Source organism: Oncorhynchus mykiss, chromosome 16 (assembly GCF_013265735.2).
Source record: "Oncorhynchus mykiss isolate Arlee chromosome 16, USDA_OmykA_1.1, whole genome shotgun sequence".
Lineage (NCBI taxonomy): Eukaryota > Metazoa > Chordata > Actinopteri > Salmoniformes > Salmonidae > Oncorhynchus > Oncorhynchus mykiss.
The window spans coordinates 69,166,420-69,181,276 of NC_048580.1; the positions used below are offsets into that span (position 1 = coordinate 69,166,420).

Sequence of the window (14,857 nt, forward strand, 5' to 3'; positions counted from 1 at the left end):
ATAACGATGAACCAACGTGCCATAGAGGAGAGGGGGATGTGTCCCCGATAACGATGAACCAACGTGCCATAGAGGGGAGGGGGATGTGTCCTGATAACAATGAACCAACGTGCCATAGAGGAGAGGAGGATGTGTCCTGATAACGATGAACCAACGTTCTCTCTGTTTCTCCACTTATGCTTTAAAGGAAGGTCTGCTGCACCACAACAACATTGTCACTTTAGTTTGTGTACTTGGCACATTCACTTTTATCCAGGACAAGTCACCTAGCTTGCAGTTTTACGTACTATCTACGTAATGATTCAAGTTGGGTTAAGCATCTTGCCTGTGGGCGCAGCATAATGTCCTCGGTTCTACTGGATGTGGCTCCCTCACTGGGCACACGCTGGTTGAATCAACATTATTTCCACGTTATTTAAATGAAATTGCGTTGAACCAACGTGGAATAGACGTTGAATTGACGTCTGTGCCCAGTGGGCCTGCAGAATGTGCTTTTGCTCCGTAGCCCACGGTTTCTCATGGATTTTTAATAACGTGCCATTACATTACATCGTATTACATCACACGTCAATAAAAATAGACAATATTAAGAGCTATAAAACCTCAGCGCCAAATCAACCAAATTCGCCTCTAAGTAAAAAGCGGCAGTTGAACTTGCCAGGGACTTTTTTCTTCAGTCTTTAGTATTCCAGAGGAGTTGGTCTCTGCAGGATTGTGGCCGTTGCCAGGGCAGCGTATAGGGGCCGTTCTGTGCATGGCCTCAGAGTTTGGGGGCCTTCCTTCGGATGTCGAAGAGTGTCCTGCGCCTCTGACTAATCACCTGGGACACAATGCAGGGAGAAGGGACCAGAGGGTCTGGGGCAATGTTCTAATTAACTTTATCCCAGTGAATCTACAGGACAAAACCCCCGTTCTGTCACTCTTTGTTTTTAAAAGGGTTCAGCGAAGGAAATGTGGTGGAAATTAATCAGGTTTAATCTAATTAGAAGTAATGGATTGCTTTAAAGTGAGGCAGGAATGTTGAAGAGTCACTGGTGTTTCCTTCTACGCCCTCTAGGTACTGACGATCTAGGCCAGGATGCCACCACAGACCAGGATGCCACCACAGGTCAGGATGCCCCTACAGGCCAGGATGCCAACACAGGCCAGGATGCCACCACAGGTCAGGATGCCCCTACAGGCCAGGATGCCAACACAGATCAGGATGCCACCACAGGCCAGGATGCCACCACAGGCCAGGATGTCACCACAGATCAGGATGCCACCACAGGTCAGGATGCCCCTACAGGCCAGGATGCCAACACAGGCCAGGATGCCAACACAGGCCAGGATGCCACCACAGACCAGGATTCCACCACAGACCAGGATGCCACCACAGGTCAGGATGCCCCTACAGGCCAGGATGCCACCACAGGCCAGGATGCCACCACAGATCAGGATGCCACCACAGACCAGGATGCCACCACAGATCAGGATGCCACCACAGACCAGGATGCCACCACAGATCAGGATGCCACCACAGACCCCAGGATGCCACAATAGCGATGGGGGGTCACTGCTATGCCACTGTTGCTGTATGTACAGAATACATGTTGGGTGCAAAAATAAAAATATAGACTCAATATCCACTCTAAAAATATAGACTTTATATTTACTCTAAAAATACAGACTCGATATCCACTCTAAAAATAGACTCAATATCGACTCTAAAAATAGACTCAATATCGACTCTAAAAATAGACTCAATATCGACTCTAAAAATAGACTCAATATCTACTCTAAAAATAGACTCAATATCGACTCTAAAAATAGACTCAATATCCTCTCTAAAAATATAGACTCAATATCTACTCTAAAAATATAGACTCAATATTTACTCTAAAAATATAGACTATATCTACTCTAACAATAGACACAATATTTACTCTAAAAATAGACTCAATATCCACTCTAAAAATAGACTCAATATCCTCTATAAAAATATAGACTCAATATCTACTCTAAAAATAGACTCAATATCCTCTATAAAAATTTAGACTCAATATCTACTCTAAAAATAGACTCAATATTTACTCTAAAAATAGACTCAATATCTACTCTAAAAATAGACTCAATATCCTCTCTAAAAGTAGACTCAATATTTACTCTAAAAATATAGACCCAATATCCACTCTAAAAATAGACTCAATATTTACTCTAAAAATAGACTCAATATCCACGCTAAAAATAGACTCAATATCCTCACTAAAAATATAGACTCAATATCTACGCTAAAAATAGACTCAATATCCTCACTAAAAATATAGACTCAATATCTACGCTAAAAATAGACTCAATATCCAATCTAAAAATAGACTCAATATCCTCTCTAAAAATATAGACTCAATATTTACTCTAAAAATATAGACTCAATATCTCTAAAAACATAGACTCAATATCTACTCTAAAAATAGACTCAATATTTGCTCTAAAAATAAACTCAATATCCACTCTAAAAATAGACTCAATATCCTCTATAAAAATATAGACTCAATGTCTACTCTAAAAATAGACTCAATATTTACTCTAAAAATAGACTCAGTATTTACTCTAAAAATAGACTCAATATCCACTCTAAAAATAGACTCAACATCCTCTCTAAAACATAGACTAAATATCTACTCTAAAAATAGACTCAATATCTACTCTAAATATAGACCCAATATCCACTCTAAAAATAGACTCAACATCCTCTCTAAAACATAGACTAAATATCTACTCTAAAAATATATACTAAATATCTACTCTAAAAATAGACTCAATATCTACTCTAAAAATGTGGACTTAATATCTACTCCAAAAATATATACTCAATGTCTACTCTAAAAATAGACTCAATATCTACTCTGCTTCCTCTTCTGTGTGTTAGTGAACATCTTCATTCATCTTTCAACTTTATCTGTTGGGAAGCAAGAAGGCCACTGCTCCATGGCATGTTTAGGTGTGTGTGTGTGTGTGTGTGTGTGTGTGTGTGTGTGTGTGTGTGTGTGTGTGTGTGTGTGTGTGTGTGTGTGTGTGTGTGTGTGTGTGTGTGTGTGTGTGTGTGTATGTGTGTGTGTGGATTTACGTTTCTGTGTCGGGGGGGGGGCTTGATTTAAAACCTACTGAACTGGTCCTGAACTGGTCCTAATCTGGTCCTGAACTGGTCCTAATCTGGTCCTGAACTGGTCCTAATCTGGTCCTGAACTGGTCCTAATCTGGTCCTGAACTGGTCCTAATCTGGTCCTGAACTGGTCCTAATCTGGTCCTGAACTGGTCCTAATCTGGTCCTGAACTGGTCCTAATCTGGTCCTGAACTGGTCCTAATCTGGTCCTAATCTGGTCCTAAACTGGTCCTAATCTGGTCCTAATCTGGTCCTGAACTGGTCCTACAAGTACAACTGTAGCGATTAATACGCAGAACATATACACTCATAGACTCACACAGACACTCACTCATCGCATTCTATGTTCACACAAAGACAGCCACTCTACATATGTACCCTCACATTGACCTGAATACACTCAAACAAATAGTTACAAATCAATCTACTCCTAGCCATATGTTGGCATCTCCCACGCACCACACATGAAGGAGAAAATGAGAGGCTGGAAAATAACCAGGAATTAATTCTCTGTGGAATGTTGTTAGATCACGGTTTGAGACAGGTGACCTGGAGAGAGATCAGGAGGTTGGGAAAGGCAGAAAAGTGCCCAGGGTGTTAGGTGCTATGCAGACTAGAATGGAAAGACACTTCCACTGTACGTGTTGCATGATATTGATTCATTTTGTATCTCAATGATGAAATTGTTCACATGTTGGACTGGTTACTGGCATAGTGAAATCCTCAAGGAATACATGAGTGAAACAGCCTTCTTGGTCAATGGCACTGTCCCTCAACTGACGGCCCGCGTGACAATTTGTTTGTCCCCCATGTTGTTTGAGCAAAAACATTTTTATTTTATTTATTTATTTGTATTGTTGGACTTTAAAGACTGTAAAAACACCAGGAAATCAGCTTCAAGTGAATGAGAGACCAGATGCTGCTAGAGGTGGCGTTAGAGGGCCAGTAGTCTTCCCTCTGGTCTAAGGAGATCTAAATGCCCCACTGCAGTGAAGGGGACATTGCCCTGTGTAGGGTGCTGTCTTTGGGATGCTAAACAAGCATCCTGACTCTGTGGTCATTCAACATCCCATGACTCTAAGAGTACTGTAGGGGTGTCATGGCAAAATCCCATGACTCTAAGAGTACTGTAGGGGTGTCATGGCAAAATCCCATGACTCTAAGAGTACTGTAGGGGTGTCATGGCAAAATCCCATGACTCTAAGAGTACTGTAGGGGTGTCATGGCAAAATCCCATGACTCTAAGAGTACTGTAGGGGTGTCATGGCAAAATTCTATCATGGCCACCTAATTATTCTTCTCATTCCTAACTGGCATATATCACTCACCTGTGTGGTGAGCAGTCCTATCTCTACAGACCTATCTCTACAGTCCTATCTCTGCAGTCCTATCTCTGCAGTCCTATCTCTACAGTCCTATCTCTACAGTCCTATCTCTACAGTCCTATCTCTACAGTCCTATCTCTGCAGTCCTATCTCTACAGTCCTATCTCTATAGTCCTATCTCTACAGTCCTATCTCTACAGTCCTATCTCTACAGTCCTATCTCTGCAGTCCTATCTCTGCAGTCCTATCTCTACAGTCCTATCTCTACAGTCCTATCTCTACAGTCCTATCTCTACAGTCCTATCTCTGCAGTCCTATCTCTACAGTCCTATCTCTGCAGTCCTATCTCTACAGTCCTATCTCTACAGTCCTATCTCTACAGTCCTATCTCTACAGTCCTATCTCTACAGTCCTATCTCTGCAGTCCTATCTCTACAGTCCTATCTCTACAGTCCTATCTCTGCAGTCCTATCTCTGCAGTCCTATCTCTGCAGTCCTATCTCTATAGTCCTATCTCTACAGTCCTATCTCTACAGTCCTATCTCTGCAGTCCTATCTCTGCAGTCCTATCTCTACAGTCCTATCTCTGCAGTCCTATCTCTACAGTCCTATCTCTGCAGTCCTATCTCTACAGTCCTATCTCTGCAGCTTCAGGGCAAAGACATTATCTCTGATCTATTATTCATTTAAATATTCGTTATTCATCATAATTCATGATTTGGTTAAGTGCTCTTATGCATGGGGCCACCACTTTGTTCCTTACGGCAGCACCTTGACTCCTGCCACACATGCATGGAATCATCTGTCCCAGATCAAAGGAGGATGGAGAGAGTGAAAGAGAGGAGTGGGGGATCGTGGGGTAAGTGTTCTGGTGAGGGAGGGAAGGAGGGAGGGAGGTAGGGGTTAACGATAACGGAGGGGGGTGATCATTATATATTTTTTTCAGGGCCCTTTTGTGTCCATGGGTTCTGAACCCTGTGTCTGCTGAACGACTCAGTAATGAGCGTGTGTGTCTGTGTGTGTGTGTGTGTGTGTGTGTCAGGGCAGATCAACAGTTTGAGGGGGGGTGTGTTAGCGTGCTTGGGGGTTAGGTGACCTCACAGAGATTGAACACAAAAATCCCCGGTGCATGCCAGTCTGACCTCCGACCTGAGGCGTCTAGTCGCACCAATCCGTCTAGTTGCACCAATAGAAACATGTATCTTAGTTTGTTTTGGCACAGATTTGTGTTCTTGTCAGATGTCACCCTGGCACAGTCTTTAGTTGTTTTACACGTATCAGTCTTGGTAGGCAGTCACCCTTTATGCAAATATAATTATGATAAGAATCACTGACTCAAGTTCAATAGAAATTCCTAGAAATGTATTTGATGGGATTCTCTTTTTTAATGTTTTGCACCTCTAAATATATATATATCTTTTTTTAACTTTAGTTGACATTGCAGGCATAGATTGTAGCAATGTAGATCTTTACCCATAACTATCTTCATAACTGTACTTGTCTTCAGGTTCCCCTCTGCATGTCTGAAGGCTCCTGAAGGCTCTAGTGGGAAACCTGCTGCCAACCAGCTGTACCTTACATCTCCATCTGTCGCAACTCTGATCGCCTGACCCTAAACTGACAGGACCTTGACCTTCAACCCTAGCGACAAGCAGGCCTGGGGAACCTGGGGAACCTGGGAGGGCGTGTCTTCTGGCGCCAATACCCCTTGTAAGTTTTCAGATGTAAAATCCTTAAGTCCCCAAAAAACCTTTCTGACGCAACCACAATAATGTCCAGTTTGTTATGACTTCATTGAGGCTTGTGTTGTACAACTTATAACTGTGGCAAATGAACGCAACAAAAATCCACCTTTTTAAACACACAGGGTATCTTTTGTCTGGCAGCAAACATTTCCTACAGGCTGTGGTGTATCCACTACTACCATATCTTCACTGGCATCACTTGTTTTCTCAGTTATTTTAACATCTCCTCCGCATAGGACATTCGATCGACCTCTTTAACTTTTGTCACATCTCCTCCACCCTTACAGGGCACTCCAGGAACTCAGGATCGTGATCCACACCACAATTGCAACACTGTCGTCCTTCTACACACCGTTCTTCAGTATACTGCAGTTCATCTGAACACACTTGAATCAAATCAAAATCAAATCCAATTTGTATTTGTCACATGCGCCGGATACACCAGGTGTAGTAGACCTTACCGTGAAATGCTTACGCACCAACAATGTAGTTCAAGAAAAATAGGTAAGAAAAGATTTACTAAATAAACTAAAGTAAAAAAAAAATGGAATCAATCAAGAGTAACACAAGAAATGTATGTTACAATGTGGAGACTATATACAGGGTGTTACGGTACAGAGTCAATGTGGAGACTATATACAGGGTGTTACGGTACAGAGTATATGTGGAGACTATATACAGGGTGTTACGGTACAGAGTCAATGTGGAGACTATATACAGGGTGTTACGGTACAGAGTCAATGTGGAGACTATATACAGGGTGTTACGGTACAGAGTCAATGTGGAGACTATATACAGGGTGTTACGGTACAGAGTATATGTGGAGACTATATACAGGGTGTTACGGTACAGAGTCAATGTGGAGACTATATACAGGGTGTTACGGTACAGAGTCAATGTGGAGACTATATACAGGGTGTTACGGTACAGAGTCAATGTGGAGACTATATACAGGGTGTTACGGTACAGAGTCAATGTGGAGGCTATATACAGGGTGTTACGGTACAGAGTCAATGTGGAGACTATATACAGGGTGTTACGGTACAGAGTCAATGTGGAGACTATATACAGGGTGTTACGGTACAGAGTCAATGTGGAGACTATATACAGGGTGTTACGGTACAGAGTCAATGTGGAGGCTATATACAGGGGGCACCGGTACAGAGTCAATGTGGAGACTATATACAGGGTGTTACGGTACAGAGTCAATGTGGAGACTATATACAGGGTGTTACGGTATAGAGTCAATGTGGAGACTATATACAGGGTGTTACGGTACAGAGTCAATGTGGAGACTATATACAGGGTGTTACGGTACAGAGTCAATGTGGAGGCTATATACAGGGTGTTACGGTACAGAGTCAATGTGGAGACTATATACAGGGTGTTACGGTACAGAGTCAGTGTGGAGACTATATACAGGGTGTTACGGTACAGAGTCAATGTGGAGACTATATACAGGGTGTTACGGTACCGAGTCAATGTGGAGACTCTATACAGGGGGTACCAGTACCTAGTCAATGTGGAGACTATATACAGGGGGTACCAGTACCTAGTCAATGTGGAGACTATATACAGGGGGTACCAGTACCGAGTCAATGTGGAGACTATATACAGGGGCTACCAGTACCTAGTCAATGTGGAGACTATATACAGGGGGTACCAGTACCGAGTCAATGTGGAGACTATATACAGGGGGTACCAGTACCTAGTCAATGTGGAGACTATATACAGGGGGTACTTGTACTGAGTCAATGTGGAGGCTATATACAGGGGTACCTGTACTGAGTCAATGTGGAGGCTATATACAGGGGGGTACTTGTACTGAGTCAATGTGGAGGCTATATACAGGGGTACCTGTACTGAGTCAATGTGGAGGCTATATACAGGGGGGTACTTGTACTGAGTCAATGTGGAGGCTATATACAGGGGTACCTGTACTGAGTCAATGTGGAGGCTATATACAGGGTGTTACGGTGCAGAGTCAATGTGGAGACTATATACAGGGTGTTACGGTACAGAGTCAATGTGGAGACTATATACAGGGTGTTACGGTACAGAGTCAATGTGGAGACTCTATACAGGGGGTACCAGTACAGAGTCAATGTGGAGACTATATACAGGGGGTACCAGTACAGAGTCAATGTGGAGACTATACACAGGGGGTACCAGTACCTAGTCAATGTGGAGACTATATACAGGAGGTACCGTTACAGAGTCAATGTGGAGGCTATATACAGGGGGTACCAGTACCTAGTCAATGTGGAGACTATATACAGGGGGTACCAGTACCTAGTCAATGTGGAGACTATATACAGGGGGTACCAGTACCGAGTCAATGTGGAGACTATATACAGGGGGTACCAGTACCTAGTCAATGTGGAGACTATATACAGGGGGTACCAGTACCTAGTCAATGTGGAGACTATATACAGGGGGTACTTGTACTGAGTCAATGTGGAGGCTATATACAGGGGTACCTGTACTGAGTCAATGTGGAGGCTATATACAGGGGGGTACTTGTACTGAGTCAATGTGGAGGCTATATACAGGGGTACCTGTACCGAGTCAATGTGGAGGCTATATACAGGGGGTACCGGCACCGAGTCAATGTGCAGGGGTACAGGTTAGTCAAGTTAATTTGTAAAGTGACTTATGGCTTGGGGGTAGAAGCTGTTAAGGAGCCTTTTGGTCCTAGACTTGGCTCTCCGGTACTTCTTGACCTGTGGTAGCAGAGAGAACAGTCTGTGACTTGGGTGACTGGAGTCTTTGACTATTTTTTGGGGCCTTCCTCTGACACCTCCTGGTATAGAGGTCCTGGATGTCAGGAAGCTCGGCCCCAGTGATGTACTGGGCTGTACACACTACCCTCTGTCGCGCCTTACGGAAACATGGCCAAATCCTTTACAATTCTTACACTGCAGTGGTTTGGGGATGAAAGCTCTTACAACGTATCTTACATAACCAAGCTTTACATGCGTAGGTATTTGCTCTTTATCAAAAAACAACAGGACCAACAGGCTTTCTTCGTTTTCTCCATTCACCCAGCGGGTCAGATGCCGGGCACCAACCACACCAGGAATTCTCTTCAGGTATTCAACCTGAACATCCGTCGTCACCCCTGAGATGACTGCTTTGATGGGTGTCTCTGCTCCGAACTTCAAAACACAAAACTTCTGTTGTTCCGATTCTTTTGAGGCCCACTGCAATCTTCCTCTGTTCTTCAGAAATACAATAAATCAGAATAAGACCACTCCTGGTCACTCTGACAGACTCCACTTTCCCCAGCCAAATACTTCACAATATTTGACACCTCAAACGGGTTTCCCACATATGCATCCTTACTCAACAAACGATTCCCAACAAGAAGCAATTCATTATCATTCACACACATATCCTCCACTCCAATTTTAGACAATTTCCCTTTTTTTTCCAGTTTTCGATACTACTATTGTCCACTCAGAACATTCGTCTTCACCAAATGTTCTCGATGCGCTGCTTGATTCCAACTCAGCATCCAATCACCTCGCGGAACGCAACCAACCCTTACTAGCGGTTCTGCCACATTGATTAGTGACAGGTGTGGGTATTTAAGGATGGGGAAGGAGATGCAGTCCCGCCTCTGCTGGAAGGGGATTGGACAGGGGATGGTGGTTGGTGATAGGGTGAGGGGACTGTCAGTCAGGGTAGGGGTAATTCGACCACAGCCCTCGACATTGTTTCCTCATGTTGTCAAACATGTTTTGGTTTTTATTTGCCTCAGAGTTTTAGTGGAACTGAAATGGGTGGATATGGAATTGTGTGTTTTCTGTGTGTCAATGTTTCCATTCTGTCATATTCCAGAGTGTGAAAGTAAGAGAACTCTGCTATTATAAAACCCTAAAGAACTCTCTGTGATTAGGTACTCCGGGATGCTCGTGTGCTCCTGGGGCATTTTCTTCTCAGCTCACATGCCAGAAACTCAAACCAAATATTATATTTCTTCAGCTCTAGTGTGGACTGTGTCCTTGTTTTGCCTGAGAGTCTGTCTGTTTTGTGTCATGTCATCGGTTTGTGGGTTGATGTTATTTTCTTGTCTGACCTGTTTTTATCTCTCTGCTCTGGATTACTGTAACTTACTGTTATTTTTCTTTATGCTCAATAATAGTTCCTGGACAGTAATTGCTTGTTGTCACAAATTAGACTCCTTTGTGTTAAGGAAGCATGATTTATGCTAGATCTCAAGAATTAAAGATTCCAAGAATTAGATTATTGATATCCAAGAAAAGTGTTGTGATTATGTAATGCAATAAAAATAACACCAAAACAAAGACATTACTTTTAACCTGCATTTATACGTACGTGCTATAAATACCAGGGAAGAACAAAGAGAAGGAGAAAACCGAGGTTGTGAGTCAGACAGAAGCCCACAGAGAGAGGAGCTGTCAGCTGTAACAGAGTACCAGCATCCTGGCCTGGCCTTCAGACCCGGCTACACAGCCTGAAAACACAAGGAAACCAGCAGTATAAACAACTGTTAAGGCCTGCTTGAGTAGAGAGATAAAAACAACCCCACAGGTCCAGTGTTTTCAGGAGGAATTCATACCTCTTGACTTTTTCCACATGTTGTTGTGTTACGGCCTGAATTTAAAATGGATTACATTTAGATTTGTTTTGGTCACTGGCCTACACACAATACTCCATAATGACATCACAATACCCCATAATGACATCACAATACCCCATAATGACATCACAATACCCCATAATGACATCACAATACCCCATCATGTCAAAGTGGAATTATGTTTTTAGAAATGTTTACAAATTAATACAAAATGAAAAGTTTAAATGTCTTAAGTATTCAGTAAGTATTCAACCCCTGTGTTATGGCCCAAATAAGTTCAGGAGTAAAAATGTGCTTAACAAGTCACATAGTAAGTTGCATGGACTCACTCTTTGTGCAGTAATGGTGTTTAACCTCTATGGGATGGGTGTCCCTAACCCGGGACAGTTGTTGCTAACATGCGCTAATGTGACTAGAATGATGTGGTATACAACAGCCAACTTTCCGGGACATAGACATGTCTTATATGGGCAGAAAGCTTAAATTATTGTTAATCTAACTGCAGTGTCCAATTAACAGTAGCTATTACAGTGAGAAAATACCATGCTATTGTTTGAGGAGAGTGCACATCAACAAAATGTTTATCACAGCAACTGGTTTGATACATTCACCTCTGAAGGTAAATAATGTACTTACATTCATTAATCTTGCTCTGATTTGTCATCCGGAGAGTCCCAGAGATAAAATACAGCATAGTTTTGTTTGATAAAAATCTATCTTTTATGTTCAAATGTAGGAACTGGGTTGTACAGTTTGACCCCACTGCTGTCTCTGGCTCCACACCCACCCGGCTCGGTCATCTAGATGTGTGAAGGTTAGTGTCTTTTCTATTGGGAAGCTAATGATCCATCATGTATGACATTCCTGGGACTGTGTAAACTTAAATGTTTTATTACCATAGCATTTTGTATGTTCTCTATAGTTATGTACTTGGAAATGTATCAATTGACCAATTCGGCACATGTGGGCAAACTCCTGGCACTTTTTTAATACTCAATACATAAATCTTCTTATCACAACACCCAACACCCAACTAATTACGCATTAGTGAGATGCGGGCGGGGCTGGTTCATGCGAGGGCAGCTCTCTGGAACCAAAATAAAAACACTGTTGTCTGTGAGAAACATGTCCAGTCCCATGCCAGGGGGTTAAAAGAAACAGCCAAGTTGAAGGAAGTGACCACACTGTGTTTCCACAGAGGGCCCTGAAGGATTTCCTCCTTAGTGTTGTCCAGCTCCTTGGCTCCGGGTCAACTGGGAACAGTGATGAGGTTCCTTCCAGTTAACTGGAAGTCATTGAATACACAATCATCTGGCTACGGTGCATTGCAATAGCTAGGCCCCCAAGTGTTTTATTGGTCCTCGACTGGATGTGTGTGTGGGTGGAACACATCCATTTTGTACCTGGATTCACCCTTTGTGAGATGAATCCAAGAGAATCCTAAGAGAGGAACTAACTTGGAAATATGTCTCAGTTTGAGCATGATATTTAACAGTAAGGAAATACTGTGTCTTTTTAACCTTTTTTTAACCTTTCCAAACACTGTATTTCTCACATATTTGTAAAGAATGTCCAATGTTTAGGGGTCCAGAAGTGAGAGAAAACAGCTAAAGATCATAAAATTATGGAACCCGCAAAAATGAACATCTGCCTGTCACTGATCTACAGTAGTTTCTACTGAGGAGGAAGTACAGTACTATGCATTCCTATCCTCGTTAGACGCATTTAGCCATACAGATTACATAACATACCAAGGCTTTTAACTTTTGCTTCACTAAATGACCTAAAATCCCCATCATTTCCCTTTATTATACATTAAGTCTCCTCTGGGTGATACTGTATATGTTACACCATGAACAGGGTTTGGCAGACAGGACCACTGTCCTTTGTCTACAGTGGTTCTCGGAGACCTGTCCTCTCTGCCTGTCCTCCCTCCTCCTGACAGATTCAACTGCTGTGCACAATGGCCTTGAGAGTGGGTGTCACTAATGAGGACTATTAAGGCTGGTGTCCGAGGTGGGTGGTGTCGTCAACATCAGCACTGACACTCCTCTTTCCATGCTCGTCCATCATAATCATCCTGATGCCCTCCACTGTTTTGTGTCTAGTTAACGAGTTGAAGCTACAGACGTGGGCAAATGTTCCTATAGGATAGAGGCTACATTACTTTTTAATTCAATACATCTCTTCATTCTATACACCTCTTCATCCAATACACTTCTTCATTCAATACATCTCTTCAGTCAATACATCTCTTCATTCAATACATCTCTTCATTCTATACATCTCTTCAATCAATACATCTCTTCAGTCAATACATCTCTTCATTCAATACATCTCTTCATTCAATACATCTCTTCATTCAATACATCTCTTCAGTCAATACATCTCTTCATTCTGTACATCTCTTCATTCTGTACATCTCTTCATTCAATACATCTCTCCATTCAATACATCTCTTCAGTCAATACATCTCTTCATTCAATACATCTCTTCATTCAATACATCTCTTCAGTCAATACATCTCTCCATTCAATACATCTCTTCATTCAATACATCTCTTCAGTCAATACATCTCTTCATTCAATACATCTCTCCATTCAATACATCTCTTCAGTCAATACAACTCTCCATTCAATACATCTCTTTATTCAATACATCTCTTCATTCAATACATCTCTTCATTCAAATAAACAATAAAAACAACTCTTAATGGGTATAGGTTTATGAGATACTATAGATGCTATTTTTATATAACTTTTGCACTTTAATTACTTGTTACTTTTATTTCTTATTCTTATTCATATTTTTTATTTTTTTAAACTGCATTGTTGGTTAGGGGCACGTAAGTAAACATTTCACTGTAAGGTGAAATACCGGTTGCATTTGGTGTATGTGAGATTGATTTGATAGATGCATCCATGAGCCATCTGCAGTGAGTATCTGATACCACCCCCCACACACACACACTCTCTCTCTCTCTCTCTCTCTCTCTCTCTCTCTCTCTCTCTCTCTCTCTCTCTCTCTCTCTCTCTCTCTCTCTCTCTCTCTCTCTCTCCTATTCCTTATCCTGTCTAATCTTTGATGTGGCAAACATACCAATTAAATCATCTTTGTTGTGTGAGAGTCTTCTAGGCCCCCCTGAGGGTCTTCTAGGCCCCCTTATTCAAAGGTTTTTGCTTCTCTTCCCAAATTGAATAACGGAAGCAAGAAATATATGAATGTAGGTTTCTGCTGAGAAGAATAAGTGTATTTTTTCCCACAGGAACAGAGAAGCAAGTGTTCTTTCCTCTTTCCTATGTGTACACACGTAAATAATGGGTAGAGAGAAAAACACTTCACTATCTTCTTTGAGTCTAGGTCATCTTGAATTAGTTAATTTATGCAGTTTGTTGCCAAAACATTAGATCATCAGTCCGCTCGGTCCCCACCGGATACAGGATTCAGAGAATGTACACACACACACACACAACTTTGTCATCAATGTGAGCTCTCTGTGCAGCACTCTCCATCTTTGCTGGCAGGTGTCCAAGTGTGCAAATACTTTTGCAGCTGTTTTAAATAGCTTCATGTTGATAAGACAGACTGACAATTGTGGCGACTATGGGAGCTACAAGGACACAAACGTTCCGGTTCATGAAGGAATGACTCGCTTTAAATCCGATAAACCCAGAGAAACATGGTGACAAACTGTGTGACATCCTTTTTGATAGTTATTTGTTTGTGTATAATGAAATGGTTTAGGATAAGTGTAGCCGCTACTCTTGCTATTGTCAACGACACTGAGTTTACGAAACATTAGGAACACCTTCCTATTGTTGCATTTTGCTCTCAGAACAGCCTCTATTTGTCGGGTCACGGACTCTAGAAGGTGTCAAAGGCCTTCCACTGGAATGCTGGCCCATGTTGATTCCAATGCTTCCCACAGTTGTGTCAAGTTGTCTGAATGTCATTTGGGTGGTGGACCATTCTTGATACACATGGGAAACTGTTGAGCGTAAAAAAAACTCAGCAGCGAAGAAGTTCTTGGCACACTCA

The 14,857-nt window shown here is 42.1% G+C and overlaps 1 protein-coding gene and 1 long non-coding RNA gene across 2 annotated transcripts in view; both read left to right on the forward strand.

Moving 5' to 3' along the window:
* Nucleotides 1-1,782, forward strand: part of LOC118939575 (regulator of G-protein signaling 3-like) — a 43,325-nt gene extending 41,543 nt beyond the window's left edge. Inside the window, exon 3 of the mRNA XM_036947660.1 lies at nucleotides 1,058-1,782. Coding sequence (XP_036803555.1) covers nucleotides 1,058-1,542 — 485 coding nt within the window. The 3' untranslated portion in view covers nucleotides 1,543-1,782. The remainder of the gene's footprint in view (nucleotides 1-1,057) is intronic.
* Nucleotides 1,783-3,303: 1,521 nt separating this feature from the next.
* Nucleotides 3,304-6,862, forward strand: LOC118939479. The gene is made up of 3 exons (XR_005036396.1): nucleotides 3,304-5,327; nucleotides 5,976-6,178; nucleotides 6,501-6,862. It is a non-coding gene; the product is annotated as an uncharacterized LOC118939479 (long non-coding RNA).
* Nucleotides 6,863-14,857: the final 7,995 nt, after the last annotated feature.